At 36.6% G+C, this 17,591-nt stretch overlaps 1 protein-coding gene across 6 annotated transcripts in view; it reads right to left on the reverse strand.

Annotated features, from left to right (window-relative positions):
- Positions 1–16,864, reverse strand: part of DGKB (diacylglycerol kinase beta) — a 298,275-nt gene extending 281,411 nt beyond the window's left edge. For all 6 annotated transcript variants that reach the window (XM_054385164.1, XM_054385162.1, XM_054385161.1 and 3 more), the window contains exon 1: positions 16,795–16,864. In XM_054385164.1, the coding sequence (XP_054241139.1) occupies positions 16,795–16,864 (70 nt within the window). The remainder of the gene's footprint in view (positions 1–16,794) is intronic.
- Positions 16,865–17,591: the final 727 nt, after the last annotated feature.

Here is a 17,591-nt window from a genome sequence, read left to right on the forward strand (position 1 = left end):
TAATTGCAAGGGCACAGTTTGATGCAGAGACTGTTTCTATTGTGATATTCACATGCTCAGCTACCTTAAAAGACTATTGAAAAAGCATACTGCTAAATAGATAGAATTAAGAAATAAAATTCAAAATAAAAAGGGTCATTGACTGAGCAATAAAAATCAGAAGTCTCACTTCCAGTTCAAGATCTTACTTTTGAGATAATATTGTTCTCCTAATGCACGATGTTTAATGAAATAAAGGCCTAATAAGAGGCTAAAAATTTGTCCTAATTGTGTATTAGGAAGATTGGGAGTTTTCCTGCTTCTGTTACTACAACAAAGCAACTCAGTATTTACATTATAACTTTACACATTAAATAAAGTGACTATATGTTCATTTATCTTAATTACCATGGTAAACCTATTTTGGAAGTCTGCCCTATGTTCAGTGATGTGAGTAAGAAATATGTTTCAAGTACTACCACAAATCTTCTAGCTGTGGAATTCAAAGCCAGCTATGTGTCAATACAGTTAAACAGGTCTTTTACAGCACTGCTTTATTGTCTTTATTTTATCAGCGCTAAATACTTAGTCCTATTAATTAATTGGTTTAGCTTGTTATTTTCTTCAGAGAGTTTATGGGCAATATTGACTATAACAAATAATACTTCAGAAAAAGTACAGGAGAGAGGTGCCATAGTATCAAGGAAAGGAAGGTTCCTAAGATCAGTTTCTGCTCCTGCAGACATCTGTTCTACTGATCCTTGCTTGATAGATCTCAAATCTTTTTCTTTCACTACAAATACATTAGACCTGAATTGTCTACCTGCCTTACTTCCAAGGGATTTAAGCTTCCCATCTTTCCAATTTAATATCAAAGTTGGAATTGGGTAATTCTTTGCTTATTCCAGGACTCTAAGGAGACAGCAAGGAAGAGCAAACCTTATAATATAGCCCATCAATAAAAATCAGTAGTAAACCCTACTACTAAGGCTATTTGTGACTTTATTCAATGGCACTTTAATGTTAAAAAAATAAAGCACCAAACAAAACCAACAACAACCTCCCCACCACCACCACCCCCAAACCAACCAAACAACAACCACACAGTCCGCATAGAGAGACACTCCAAGGAAGACTGCATTTTCATGGAAACTTACCTGGCAAGGTAACATTATTCAGATAAGTAGCTTCCTCAAGAAAGTTTACAGAACTCCCTAATCATCCAAAACAATATCTGATTAACTATGCAATTGCAACATTTTAATACCTTTGGGTTAGTTCTCCTCTACAGGCATAGAAACAAAAGCCCATTTCAGCTGTTGTGCTTTATTTTTCTCCATTATCACCTTCTAGAATTCATTATTGAGTTGAACCAAAAAAAAAAAAAAAAGACAGGAAAATAAATCCTCACCTACCTTGGTTCTAGCAAGGGAAGGTTTTGTCTGCTTTTAAGTCAAAGCTTGCAACTATGGCACCTTTACGCATACCTAAACGATTGAGCATAAGAGGTAAAAGACTTGAAAAAAATATACTGACTTCCCATGTCAAAAATTTACTCTTGAGGTATTGAAAGTAACTAAATTAAGCCAGTTCCATTAAAGCTATGTGAGGCATAATTACAATTTGATTATAAGTGAGCACACTCTAAGTTACATTTTACTTCTGCATACCTATCTCAAACTTTCACTATCTTTCTCCCCTATAGAAACATGCATTGATAAAATATGCTATTATAAAATGGCACAATAAATACAGGAAGACCTTAAAGAGCATGTACTATACTAATATATTCCATAAAAAGAACTATTACAGGTTAGCAGTAATTGTGGACAGTCATAAGTATAATGCTGACTAAATCCCTGATTTTTATAAAGTAATGCTGTTATTTGCCCGTCATGGTCATAACATCTTTTGGTAATTTCTGGCAAGTTCACCAAGAATATTCTCTCTAAAAATCTGTTCCCAAATCAGAAATTAATTTCCCATCTCTGGTTAGGTCTTTTATCATCCCTGCCACAAATCCTTCCAACAATCAATAATGTTTGGAGCAAGAATCATTTCCCTGAACAATCCATAATACTAGGGGAAAAAAAATAAGGAAGGAGATAAATTTACTAAAAAATAAACTCTTTTATGTCATCTATGCTTCAAACTTCAAAGATGAGCCCCCTACACTAAATTCAATGTACCTTTAGAAGAAAAAGATAAATGTCTGTTTACAGTAAGCTTAATATAAACTTAACATAAACTCATTGAGATATTTTATGAGCATGTAGCCCTAAAATACAGGTATTATAGCAACATTAAGTTATCTAACCTAGTAGCAAAACACAAGTAATATGACACTGGTATTCATCAACTTAATGTTGCCATGGACAAAGGCAACATAGCAGTAGAGAACTAACAACATTCCCAGGTCCCAGGATTCAAATTTACATCTCTTCCCAATCCATCCACTCCTACCGCAGCATGCTCACACAGGACAAGTTTCCTTATTTAATTTCATATTGTTCACTTAGGAAGATTAACAGTGATACTGTCCAGAACATCTATGGTCAAGCTAGTATCAGCAAAAATCATGCAACGGAGCAAAAGTAAGCATAAAAGACCCTGAAAGGGGGAAATTAATGAAGAGTTACCCAACTTAAAGGATAAAAGGAACAAGAGGAGACAAAGAAAAACTGAGAAGGAAAAATGAAAATAGGCAGATGAGACTTCAAAAACATCAAGACAAAAAAAAAAAGGACAGTGATTTCCTCTGACCTTTTTCCCTTCTTTTTCACCTTTCTCTTTTTGTCCTTCATACCTTTTTCAAATTGTAACTAATGTATCTTAAAGATAAAAACCTCTCACTTACAAGGACCTTAAAGAATCTAGAAGTATGAGCTCATCATTTTCCAGCTTTTCAGAGACCTTAACTTTCTGATGATCTAAAAGCATGCCTTCTTTTCCAGAATAAAGATACTCCATCAAATGCTCTCCACATTAGTGAAGACTCCACAACATCACAAGCTAATATTAGAGCATTCAGAAATAAGAAATCAGTCACAAACAGAATCTTAACTTCTCCAATTTTTTTTGTTCATCATGAACTTGCAGATTCCAAGGAAATAGAAGACCAAACCATCCATGAACTTTCTGACTCCACTGCTTGTGGAGATCAGGCTATTAGGCATAGCTTTCCTCAGTTCAAAGAAAAAAAAAAAAAAAAAGGAAAAGGCAAGTTGATTGATTCAGTGTAAGACAGCACAGAGTGCAAAGAAAAGAAAAACAAAACTAGACTTCAGAGCTTCGTCAGAAGATTGTAAAAGGAAATGCTTTAGACTTTCCCCTTGCTTTTCAGGCTGGGCTGTTTCTTTCCTGTGCTATATCCTGTTTCAGAATCAGAAAAAGCAAAACATATTAACACCTCTCTTGTCAGAACACTGCTCTAGAGCATTTTAACTCAAGGAATCCTTTCCTGAAAAACGAACTGGAAATCCTGAAGCCTGCCAGGCACGCACTGAGTGCAATACAGAGTAGACAATATCTTATGAAAAGATTTTTCATGTTAAGGAAAGATAAACTCCATGGGGATAAGCTGAGGAGTATGCTTGTCCTCAAGCAATGCTACCATGCTTTACTACTTTCTATCACACATTTTAAATACTGCATAAGCAAACATAAAGCACCTGTAAACCCAGAATTTACTGAACCCTATTTAGCGGGTAGCATACCACATTCCCTAACAAAGACAATTAACAACAAATAGAGAATTGGTCCTTTTAACTCGGCATTTAGGGTGATCCAAGATGGGCTGTTTCACTCCTCCTACAGCCCTAGTTCTACATGCTCTTGTTCATTCTCTCACCAGGTGACTTTTGAAGCTTGGATAGAGCCTCTGATTAGGCATATAAGAAAACTATAGCCACATTTATGCTAAGGTTTCTCACAAAGCAATGGCTTAGTTTTGTTCTAAAGCATTTCTAACATTGTGTGGCTTAGTAAAGGAAACCTTATCCCAGACTGTGCATTAAAAAAATGACAGAGAAAAAATGACTTGCTACCTTTCAATATGTATGAGATCATAGCTTCAAGATAAGTCATATAATTCTCAGTCTCCTGAAAGGAGTGATGCACAATACTCTGCACCATTAAGAAATATGCCAGACCCCTGTCAGAATATGTCAAGCCTAGTGTCACTCACAAATAGCAAGCTAGAGAATATATCCATATGTCACACACTAAAATAAAGAGCTTACAATTTACAGCTCTTTTCTATCTTCTAATAAATTCTACAGATGAAAAAAACAACACCAAAACCACCCCAGATATGGATATGAATATAAATAAAATGGCTAGACATGATGGCAACTTGTTTTAGTCACACTAAAGGCTGAAAATGTAGAAGCTGCCCTCAGAAATCAGACTACCCAGGTAAAAATCCTACTGCAATAACAGAAATCTCCCTTTAATGATTTTATGTATATTTAAATATTACATTCAAGGTAAAACCATGCACACTATTTGTTTTTGTCCCACCAAAATAATCTCATAATATTTTTAGTAGAAATTTCCTTTGTTAAAAATAAACCCAAATGTTTCAGCATTTAACATATTCCAGTAACCACGATAGCCAAACTTCTTCATAATCAGATTGCACTTTACTTTTTTCCCCAAATATTGAAATATTTAATTCTGTAAGCATCCAAATGTTTCAAAAAGAACACCATAATTGTTGCAATACAATTTGTTGTTCTGTGTGCCTACAAATAGCACTATTATGAAAAGATACTCTGATTAGCTTGAATCAGACACTGTAGGAATTCTAGAGCTCCTGAAATAAACTGAAAATAGACTCCAGCTGTGCTGCTGCATCAGTTTACTGCGCATTTCTAGCTTAGGACTCTTTACAGTGCAAAGTACAGCAGAAGCATGCTGCTTTTCTGAGGAATTCCCAAACATGACAGCCTTGTTCTTGTAAGAAGACCCAAGTCAGTATGGGGTACACACACAAAGCTCCCTTTCCTTCTAGGCAGGTTCTCAGTTTTATCCATGAGCATCCATTCCCTTGCCAACCAGGGTCATAATAATAGCATTACACAGAAGTGGGCATCTTTGTGTGGGGAGTGGCCATTAGGGCAGACTGCAAAAGTCTGATGACAAGGGGGAGGATGGGGATCCCAGCAGGGAAGGGGTGAAAATGAGGACACCTTTATGAAAGAGTAGGGAGGGACAGTTGCAAACTGCTGCTGAGAGCATGAATAAGGAGAAAGACAACTTATAGGCAGACAGAACTTCTGAAAAGCCCAACAAAGTAACACGGCTGCCTGTGCTAGACTTGAGCTGCATACAAAAACATCATTTTCCTACTATCAGAATTCAAGTCATTGCCGGGAAACTTTAATCACAAACACAACAATGTGCATCACATGGAGTTAATTGTAACACATAAAAGCTGGAAAATCAGAATGAAGGCTTCCCACTCAGCCTGCTATGTGTCCTGTGAAACCACTGTGCATTTTACTAAGATCAAGAACTGACTTCCATTCAATTTTGATGAGAACAGCCTATAATGCAAATTGTTTAAAAGCTTGCATGTGATTCAGTAAATCACCTGGTATAGAAAAACAAACACTTTTTTGTTTTAATTATTACTTCTTACCTCTCTAAGAACATGATAAATTAATTCCTCCACCAGAGGAATACTGTATTCCTTGTTATTCTAACCTTACCCTCTTCCTGGTCCTGTAGGTTCTCTCTTTATTCCAACTTTCACATAAACCCTTGATCATTTTATGTGTACTACCCTGCTTTCCATTAAGCTTTCCTTCCTTTTTATTTTATCCCACCTTTCCTCATGGGGTAGATGTTCCACACTCCTCATCATTGTGGCTCTGCACTGGACTCTTTTTCAAGCAGTTCCCTAAGGTCCTTCTTGAGCTAAGGTGCCCAGAACTGGATACAGTATTTCAGATGGAGCCTTGCTTTGGTGGAGCAGAGGGGGAAGAGAATCTCTCTCGACCTACTAACCACACCTCTTCTAATACAGGCCAGGATGCCACTGGCCTTCTTGGCAACAAGGACACCTAGCTGACTCACGGTCACCCTGCTCTCCACCAGGACTCCCAGGTCCTTTTCCCCAGAGGTGCTCTCCAGCAGACCAGCCTCCAAGGTACCTGAGGGTGTTCCTTCCCAGATGCAACTTTGTACTTGATCTGCACCATTTAAGGCAAAAGAATTCATGTAATTTAAAAAAAAAAAAAAAATCTACAATGTTCTGTCTATGATTAAAACTAAAGTGTGGTAAAATGAAAGGGGATCTTTTCAGAAGAAATACTGATGATGAATTAATTTTACAGGGAATAGTGACGCATACCTATTACAAATTAACACTGCTAAAATTTAATTTTTATGAGTCAGAAAGATTTAAGATTTTCTCATTTTTTTTCAAAACTCCAAAAGCAGGCTGTTAAAAAAATGCTTATAAATCCTAGACACGAAAATGGAAATGGAGGAAAACATCCTCCACTCCCCTGAAATATTAGAATTACTAGTTCAACAGCATTAATGCACAAAAGTATAAAAATGCAACTGAATGCCAACTGATAGAGCATTCTGAAAAATCTCATCTCTGATAGTATCAGATAGCTTTGGACCTTACTAATAGGAGTACCCACTGAAGTTATGAAGCATAAGCTACTAGACACACTTATCTAAGACTAAGTATGTATAGTAAGGGAGAGAAAAACTCCTCTAGAATATGCATGCAAAGTATTTTTTTTCCAGGATTATATGGAAGACTTTTTAACTTTTACTAAATTGAAAGCCAGGATCAGTAAAAGTGGGAATCTCTCCTGAAGTGCTGTTTCATGAAAGCTAAGGGCAAGATTGATAATAGTCTGCATAACCATTAACACTGAAAACTGATTACAAAAGGAACACACAATGAAAATAGTAAAAATCTGCTAAGATAAAGGACTTAGTTCTTTTTTGTAAGGGATAAAAATGCTTCCCACTTCTTCCATCTGTTTCATTTTTTACACAACAATTATTGGTTTGTAATAACTTAACAGGTGGGAAAAAAAATGGGAAACGTTTTCATGTCTTTTACAAAAGGAGAAAGAAAATGAAGCAGAATCCACTCCTCAAAAGAAACTAGTACATTGAGATAGCACTTATGGAAAAGATCAAGCAGACAAACAGGCATTTAGAACGCAGAAATCAAATCCCCAGAGATGCTTCCCAATACCTAAAGCAAAGTAAATGATCAACACCTATAAGATAAAACTAATTGAGAACTGTGGTTTTATGTTTTTTCTTACTATCACTCTTTAGTTTTGAAAGACAGAGGTATAGGTATGTGGTCTGTAAGAAGCTTGGCATTAAAAAAAAATAGAATGCTATTAGAGACAGGTTCAAAGTGATATATTAGCACTGTAATAAAGAAAGGCACTTACAAAAACAGCTACTGTTACATACAGGACTAGTCAGCATTAAAAACGCTAACGATTGGCCATTATCACCACCTCAGAACACTACACGTACTAGTCTTTGGTATCACAATTGGTGTAGCTGCCAGCAAAAAACAAACATAGCTCTGTCCCTGGCAGCATGAATGGAAACCCATATGAACAGAGCTCTTATGTATCCCAAGTTGCTACTACATGACAAAACCGGACATGAGATGACAATGTCTTTCTGCATAGGACAGGACAACTTTCTGTACATGTGACATCTCTAAAATAATAGCACTTGTGCAAATTTTAACAGGTTTTAATAATAGAATTTACAGAAAATATTCAACAGGAGTCTCTACAGAAGGCAGACTAGATATCCTGATTAAAATCATTGTTGCAAGATAAATTTTGGCCAGCCACTAAGCTTCTGCAGGAATTCTCTTCTTTCTGCCCTAGGTAATTTTTCTCAGTCTCATAATTTGTTGGTGTTGTTTTTTTTAAGTTCTTTTTTTATGATCAATCACTCAAATGCCAAATAAGATATTCCAAAAAATCAACCTTTAGCTATGTAGTTCTGTTCTGGCTCTTTAAAATCCTACTCTGATATAGTCTTAATCATCTCTTTCCAATATCTGTTCTTGTTTTTTAGAACTACTCAGTGTATCATCTAGGAGTTGTAAAACCAGAATGGATTCATGAATTTTTGTCTATCAAATTTGACAGGCTCAAACTTTATTTGAAGCCATTTGTTTTGTTTTCCCATGCCTTTATTTTCATTTTTTTTTTCCCCTTCATGACTTTAATCTTTTTCATCCCAGGAACTCTGAGTCTCCTATATTCACACTGCCAGCATGGTAGAGTTTGGAATCTTAGCTCAAAACTAGAGTAATGTACTTTCCTCTCACTACTCTTCTTTGTATCTCTTCAATCTGGATTCACCATCCCTAGTACCATGTGACTTAGAGCCTACCAGTACTGAAGTGCCTCTGTTCAACAAAGCACTCAGACACATACTTAGTATACAAACTGTCTCCTCATCCTCTACACATAAGTGTCTCAAATTTTCAGATTTTCCTTATCTTCATTTCAACCTCTACAGTTTATAGGGTCTTATACCATAGGGACCCTATTCTTTCTTTTGAGGTGGTGATGTCAATAATAACTGCCAGTGTCTTTAATTAATCTATTCTGACACAGGTAAGGATGCTAGATTCCATCTTATCTCTGCAGTGAATTCCAAACATAAATTACATATTAAAAGTAGAAATGACCCCCTATGAAAAAAAAACAAACAATAACAAACCCACAAAAAACCCAAACAACAAAAAAAAAAAAAAAAAAAAAAACACAAAAACACAAAACCAAACAACAAACAAAAAAAACCCCAACCAAATAACAAACAAGCAAAAACTAAACTAATAACATAAAAAGCAATTAACAAAGCATTTCAAAGCTACTTGTTATGCCTTCATGAATTAAAACATCTATTACTAGGCCAGTTAATTCTGGGGAAACACATTCTTCAAAGCCGGCTCTATCATTACTGCTACAATTAATTGAGTGTTTTGATAATGCAAATTACTTGCAACTTCTTATGCTGAGAATAAAGTCAAGAATTTATATTCTCAGAAACCACGCAAGAAAATATTACATTGGAATTTAATCATAAGTTGTCTTCTCAGCATTCCATACTGGGTTTAATAAAATTTTAAACCATGCAACCTGCAGCTCTAAAACAAATTTAGCAAGCAGTAATGTCCTGAAAAAGCCATTACAATTTGCAATGCAGCCAACAAAGCTATGCAGTGACACTCCATAACAACCACTAAAAATCTTCCAAAACCACACAAAAAGCAATATATTTTTAGTGCTTAAAAAAAACAAACCACCACAAAAAGCCCAACAACAACAACAACAAAAACCCACAATGAAAACATATATAATTACAAGCACATTTTAAAATTTGACTTCTTTTAACTAGCAAAAATTAGGCAAAAATGCAATTCAGGGCCCTTCAACCCCAATAAGTGGCACAGGGTGAGAGACCTTCTGATACAATCAGGTAGCCCTAAGTCCACTCTTTCAAACAGAGACATCCAATTCTCTGTTTGAACCACCAAGAGCACCCTACCTCCTGTTCTCAAGAGCAACAAGGCAGCTAGCTTTGGCTCACTCTCCTTTAAGAAATCCAGGAGAGATAGAACATTGTAAGTGGTAATGCTAATAGCCATGTCTACTTTTTCTTCAGGTTAGTTGGACAAGCAGCTTTCCCTTTCTCGCTCTGCATCTGAAGCTTTCCCAGGCTGAGAGGACCCTCCATGAGCTACTGGTTCTTTGCACTCAAATCCCATGAAAGCAAGGAAGGATCATCCTTCTCAGAGCTATTTTTTCAGTTTGCCTGATGAGTCATGGATTGTCATCATTTGAATTACACTTTCAAGCTCATCTATAGAAACACACATACTAAAAATACATGCTTTTAATAAGAGCTGAGACTCTGCCATTGTCACATGGCTCCTCAATTAGTCCATTCTCCCTTCATTTTGTTTCCTCAAGGCTTGGTGAACTGTAGTTCTCTGTTTCTGACATCAGGCTCATTTCCACAGCAACCAATTGAATTATCCCCCAAATCTATAATAGGGAATAAGCAAGAGGAACAGATGAACTCTTAAGAAATAAAAGCTTTTCACTGTTTACATGCAAATGTCCATAGAAACAACCAAACAATGAAGGAAGAAAAATACGGAAGATACATAGAAACAGAGGAAATGTAACAAAGGCATAATTAATGTTTATACAATTTTACAGTATACAAATACACATTCAGTAATTTTTATGACTATGTGTCAGATTTGTAATAATCACAATATGTGTTCAGTGTCAGTAACAGCTGATGCTGCAACACTGGGCATTAATGGCCAGCAGCATATATCTGTGCAGCTTCAATTCTAGGAAAAAAAGTAATCATTAGTTTTGACAGAGGAAACAGAAACCAGGGTGAGATGACACCATTTGCCTTTCAGGATTCAAAGGCAGGAGGTATCTTTGCCAGCCACCACACACCACAGATCCCACATCCACAGAAACTTGAGAACTAAGGTTTCTATTTTGGACTTTGTACAAGGCTCTTTAGATTTGCTTCTTGCAATGACATCATTGAAAACGGAAATGCAGAGTCATTCACTTTTCCTCTGAAGACCTACTCATAATTCCCTTCTATTGCAACAAAGGCTCAGCATTTGGGAGCATGGCTACATCATTTAAGAACCATGGATCTCTCTGCATGTCTATGACAACACAAGCCCTGATACTACTGCCAGAGCTCTGACTAACTTAATCTCTCCCAGATACCTGAACATCTACTATGCCCTCAGTGGAAACACTGGAAACTTAGTAACATAATCTAGAAAATAACACCATTATCCTAAAACTAAAGGTCAGACACTATCCATTCCCAGTACAACCAATGAAACATCTGTATTGAACTACTGTGTTTCACTTCTCAGTAAGACTGAAGAAACATTTCAATCTTCTCCAGGTGTTGCAATCACCTTCTCTCCTCCATTCTCCATTGAAAGTAACAATTGCTGAAAGTAAATAAAAAATTTGTAGTAGGCTATCAAGCAATCTTGATGATGCGACAGTATCCTATACATCACTCCGCAAGCATGACCAGTGCCTCTCTGTGCTCAAATGATGGGTTTGGAATAGTAACAGCCTCTTGTAACAGTATTTTATCTCTGAAACTGGGGATCAATGCAACTTGGTAACAACCTGCATCAATTTTTTTCTTCTCAAATTCCCTATGAGCTCTAAAGAGGTGCAAAACTTGGGACACTTTCACCAGCTTTCCTAAGGTGAACAAATTAAGTGTGTTAGCACTAGCAAAACTATGACTATTTGCTCAGAAATACTTTTGTTAATCCTAAATGGAAGTTGCAAGTTTCTGAGACATGGTATTTTTTGACCCCACCACTCAACCATTCAAGAACCAGAAGCAGGAATTAAAGCTAAAATCAGCTGGTGCTTCATTGCACTGATCCCACTTGGATCCAATTTGTCAAAATCTTTACAGATTTTGAATTACAAGTTTAAAGGTCTATGAGTTCTCTGTTTTTACTAAACAGAACAGGTCTCTTTCTGATATGATATAAGGCCCCTTACTAGCAGTCTTCAGATAACAGCATGCAGCAGCAACAGTAGTCTTGCATTTTGCTGGCTATAATCCCTTTATATTGGAACTCCAGAACAAGTAATTTATTTCTGAGACCATCCACTATTCTGCAGAAGAACAGGGGATCTTTTAAACAGCAGAGTATGTCCCAATTTTACTATATGAACTGAATATAAATTCACTATTTTCCTTTCTTAACCACCTCCAGCAACTGGCATACAAAATTTCTTGCAGTCAGAAAATAGAAGATACTCAAAGACATCACTCAACTTGACGATTCAAATAAAGTTCTAGGAAAGCCATTAGTTCCTCGATTAAATCAGAAAATATCACAGCCCGAGAAGGACTGAAAGGGCTCCAATGCATTTGCCTTTGTCAAGAAATAAAGTAATTCCTGAACACTTTGATAGACTCTTTAGTTAAAGGGAGGAGGTCAGTACTCCTCTGAACCATCCCTTCCCCTAAAGAGACTATTGTACTTTAAACAAGTTGAATGCCCTTCTTCATCTTGGGCATGGAAGTAGAAACAAATTCTGCATACACCTGAGCATTCCATTTGACTGCCATGAGAGGGCTCCTCCTTACTCACAGTGGTAGATGCAGTCAGTATGACACCACAGGTCAACTGGAGAAGTGCCTGGCTTCCTTTTGGGTAAAAGCACATCTACCAGCCATAGACAGGCATATATCATGGCAAGGACAACAAGCATTTTAAGTAATTTGAAGGTCCACCTCAGAGATTAAGATTATACTATATTACTGTACATTTATCAGATTTTTCCCTTGAGAAGTGCTCATCTTATCATACCTCTCTTACACCCTCTTCAAACCCCAGCACAGAAAAGGAAAGAAATCCACTAATAGTTCTGCAGCTGACATTGGTACACAGGTCTCCACCTCCGACAGCAACTTCAGCTACGAAACAATCTTTAACGGAAAACAAATTCTAGCTTGGATTTCAGTCTAATACAAGTCATAAAGTAGGATTAAATGTCCTCATTACTGCAGCCTGTATAGAACCACCTTCCTTTGGGCAGAGCTCAGCATTTAAAAAGAATAAGTCTGACTAGAGCTGAGAGCTATCAGATATAGTATCTCTGTCCCATTTTCTCTAAATTGGTACAACAAAGAAATGTGCACCAGGAGCTTAAACTCACAGATCTTTCAGAAGAATAGTTACAGTGTTGTATAAATATGCATAGTTCATAGTTCACCTCTCAGAAGAACTAAAGCAAGTGACCCACCGAACACTTGAGTGGGTATACTGGTTTTAGGGCTATGCCTTTAAACTTCTTCACAGATCTTGAGCAGAAAGACTCCAGTTCTAATTAGTCAGACTTTTAGTCCCCAATCACAGACTCAGAATTAAGACTCCAGAAATAACGAGTCCCCTTTTCCTAAGCACTCCATTTCCAACCAACCTTACATACAAAGAAGAGATCTCTCACTAGACCCACTGTCCTTCTCCATGACGTTCTCCTAGTGCGTGGGAGACCTCTCCTTATAGCCTGACAGGCTCCACCAAAACTTTATGAGAACTTAATTTCCTCCATCTTTAATAGCAGCAGAAACATCACGCTCCTAAAATCCAATACTCTAAGTAAAACTCAGTAATCATCAGTAATTCTCTCTTTGCTTTCCGAAAACCCAAACTAACTGGTTTTAGCAATCAGTATTCTTTAATCAGGACCATTTCCTCAGAATTAGCACAATTCTTAGCAGCACTGGGACCCTCTGAGGGACTGCATAACGGCCCATGGCTGCTGGGGACCAGCTGTCACACATATGAAGTTCGCCACAGCTTATCATTTATACTCATTGTAAAAGCAAATCTTTTCCATCTGTGAGGGCCACAAAATCAGACCCATCCAAGAGTCTCTACCAATTTAGATCTGGGTCAAAACTTCTGCTGACCTTCCTGTTTCTCTTCAGAGATGTTTTTCACAAGTTCGTCTTTCCTGTTCCCCTATAAAATCCTAACACTCCCTAGTTCTTGCAGTAGCTATTGATGCTACATCAAAAGATGCTGCAGCTGCTGATGCTGTTCCTGTTCTCACAACCATTTCAGTAGCACTTGAACATCTATTTCTATCTTCAAGCTGTGACAGTCCACCCAAGTTCTCCTTGACTACCCTGGGGGGAAAAAAATTCACTGCTAAAAGTTTTGCCAAAAAAAGTCTTTTTGAGGCATTTTCCTCAAGGCACATTTTGCTGACAAACTCTAAAGGACAATATAAATCCCAGCTTATTTCCCCAGAGTTCACATGCTGCCAGAACTCAGAGGCCTTTTCCTCTGCCTCTTTTTGTCTACCGAGGGAAAAGCAGATCTTCATTCTTTTAAAACCCAGCTGAACCATGAAACAGCCTTGCTTCAGATGTTTCAAATCTCTACAATATTTTCTCACTTGTCTTTTGAGCAGGATCCTCTAAACTCCCCTTAACCTATAATTTGGACTACAACAGTCATACAATTTTAATAAAAAGGAGACACAAGATTCATTTAATAAAAAAGGATACAAAACCCCCTGCCCAAACTAATCAGACTGGCCATACAGATAACAATCACAATGTCAGGCTGCTCCTCAGAGTAGTAAAGAATTACATATATAGCTGGTACTACACAGTTTAGAAGAAAGTCTCTGAATGGAAACTCCTGCATGTACCTTACCCTACACAGTGACATTCTTATGCAGAAAAGATTTTGCATCTTTATACCCACAGCCCCCACAGCCACCACTGACCATGATATCTAAAGGAGAAAAAAAAATTAAAAAGTGCTTTTTCTTCTCTGGAGTGCATGTATTTCCCTAGAATCTTCAGGATTTGGTGTGGGCTACACTCTTGTTATTGTTACTACCATAATAAGCACATCGGTTATCTCAATTCTCTTTATTATCACTTACTCTTCTGATGCATTTTTAAACCAGGCAAAGATCTAAGGCAATATATTTTCCAATATTCTCTCTTCAGAATGAGAGGACATTTTCTAGTATGATCAGAAAGGACACAAAGGAACTGTCCTCAGAAATAATTGTAGCTAATAGGCAAATGTGTGATTTTTGCAAAGAGCCAAGCATTAGGTAATATGTTCCTTGAATTCTAGAAACAGACTTTTTCTTTTTAAAGTAATATTTAAACTGTTCCAAAACATTTATTTAAATATGGTGAGCAGATGAAGAAAGGTCTTAAATTGGAAGTATAAAGTTACCTTGAATTGAGCTCAAAAAATAATTCATTAAAATGAAATTATGAAATTAAGATACTCCTTGGATTAATTTACTGGATGATATTCACTTTCTTTTAAACTTTGAGCACAGCTTAGAGGAAATTGTTTCCTGATAAGGAATGAGTGAGTGGTAGAGAACTCATTCTCCTTTGCTGTTCAGTTACATATGCAGAAACTGAGAAAAGCTGGAATGTAATCAGAAAGAAATTTTACATTCAGGGTTTGTGTTCACCAGACAATACACTTGGATAATGCTTAGAATTGCACTGTAAATATGGAATCAAGAAGATAGGCAGACAAGGTGCTTTATGAAGTTCTCAATGGGATATCACGGACAGTACCTGCACAGAGAGCTAGGAGCAGGCCTTGTTTGCTTAACTGCACTTGCAGGAGTAGACAGGCTATCATCGAGCTGACAGAAGATTAATTAAAAGTTGAACTACACTGAACTGCAGCAAAGTTGCTTTAGTCAGAAAGTGGAAATCGAACGTCCCTGCCAAAGCACTGGAATCCACACAAATGCCTTATATAGTGAAAGATCCACACATCTACTTTGTTGACTAAAAGGGGGATTTCACCTAAATTCAGACCTCTAAGCTCAGGACAGCTGGATCTATAATGTCCACGCTCAATAAGCTACAGTTCAGTTTTCATTTCTCAAACTCATACCAATCTTTAAAGTCTTCCTTTAAGGAGTAGGTCCTAATTGATTATATCCTGGACAGGCATTAATGTCTTATAGTTCACTATGACACAAGAAAACAAAATAGCTCTTTGTTTGGTAACATCACTAAATATTTAAAGCAATACATGCAGCGAATTTTTTTCAAATCTGTAGCTTCTCCTTGGACACATGGTGGTGACATGGGGAGGAAATATGCTTTGTTAATAAATAGAATACTTTAAATTATACAGCAATTGTTTAGAAAACTGAGACTCAAGTACACCTGTTTCACAAAGCATCACATAAATATTTCTCCCTGATCTTTTTTCCCCAATTAAATTATATTATTTGAGGTATCATTCATGGCTTAACTTGATATCATGGAAATATTATGGATTTTAATCACAACAGTGGAATGCACTATTAAAGTTAACTCTAATAATCACCTAATGATTATTCCATCAGAAGACCACACTGAAATACAATTAACTATATGCTGTAATGTCATAGGCACAAAAAAAACAATTACTAGTCTTCTTTTTACCTTATAAGTAAATGTTTCCATTAGAAATAAATCAACAACATTCATAAATCATATGAATCATATCTCCATTTTTAGATAATAGAACTTTATATTACCTACCATAAAAGAAAACTTTCTCCTTGTTCTTGACCTTCTCCAGTTCATTCCTTATCAGACTTGACAAACCATCTCCTAAATCTAACTTCTCATGTTTAGTTCCTGTCTTCTAAGCATGTAACTCTGAGGCATTTAAGTTGCTCAGGCAACTTGGAAGGAGATTTTGCATGAACAATAATGTAATTGATCTTCAGTTTAGATATATTTCCGTTTCCTGCTCTTTTCCAGGACATCTCCTCCTTTACATTGTTTACAACATCTTCATATTGAATACTTAAGTGTGTTTCTCCTGAAATCTCCTCGTTTCTTCCATGACCGAGCAAGCCCTCTTTATATAACTGCAAATCCCGCTCCAGTGGCCTACAAATTGTTATGGCAGATGTAGGGTGGAAAAGCCATAGAAATGTGCTCTCCAATTACCCATACTCATGCAACCCATGGTAAGTCTATGTGGTACCATACTGGAAAATAACTGTTCACTAAAAAAAACAGATTCTAACTGATTTATTATTTTTTCCCTCTGAAGAACACATCTTTCGAATTAAAAAAACATAAAACATAATTACTTGACAGTGAATAATATCAATTATGCAATAATATTTTATTGTGCCTTAAAAAACTATTCCAGACTTGTAATTAGCCATGAAGTCATGCATTTTAAAAGTTACTTACATTCTGCATATTTCTGAAGCTGAGAGAACTCTCCAGGACTAAGGTTAAGCCACTTCTCCTGGCTCGTCATACTGGCAGTAAGGGTCCTCGTTAACAATCAGAAAAACATTCCCTTTGGTCCAGGTGATATAAACTCCATAAAGACTTGTAACTTCAGCTCACAGTGCTTGGAGACTGGAGAGATGGCATCAGTCCATGTGGATGAAGGTTTTCATGCTATGAACAGTTCCCAATAGGTTGGTTCAGTGGTGAGCTACAGCACTGTTAAAAGAAGATCAAACATTAGAACCATAAATATTTATTTTCCTATGGGAATAATTGTAATCGATAAATGTTTTCCTATATACAGTTTAGCTCAAAAGTCTTTTCATACAATATTCATCCACAAACAGTTTTCTATGCATTTCCAATTTTTTACAATTCCAAATGTTTATATTCAGCACTGATAATGAAAAATACTTGAGTGCTCAAATTGTATCCTGACACCTGGCACGGGGATGTTTCTGTTCTAGTAGCAACCCCTGCAACAGTAGATACTATCTATCAGCAAACATAGTTCCCTATGATTTAAAAATCAGATTCAGAAAACAGATTTTATCCAGTTATGTTGCTGTATAGTGCTGTGTGGCCTTGTCAGTAATGTTCTGAAGCTTCTAACTCCCTAAATCAAAGAGTCTGCAGTTTGGTGAGAAATTCACATGAAAGCTACATAAATATTAACTATTCTAACAAAACAGTAGGGGTTTGATTTGTAGAATGACACAACATTGCTGAAGACACTACTGAAAAATCAAATA

Source organism: Indicator indicator, chromosome 11 (genome assembly GCF_027791375.1).
Source record: "Indicator indicator isolate 239-I01 chromosome 11, UM_Iind_1.1, whole genome shotgun sequence".
Classification (NCBI taxonomy): domain Eukaryota; kingdom Metazoa; phylum Chordata; class Aves; order Piciformes; family Indicatoridae; genus Indicator; species Indicator indicator.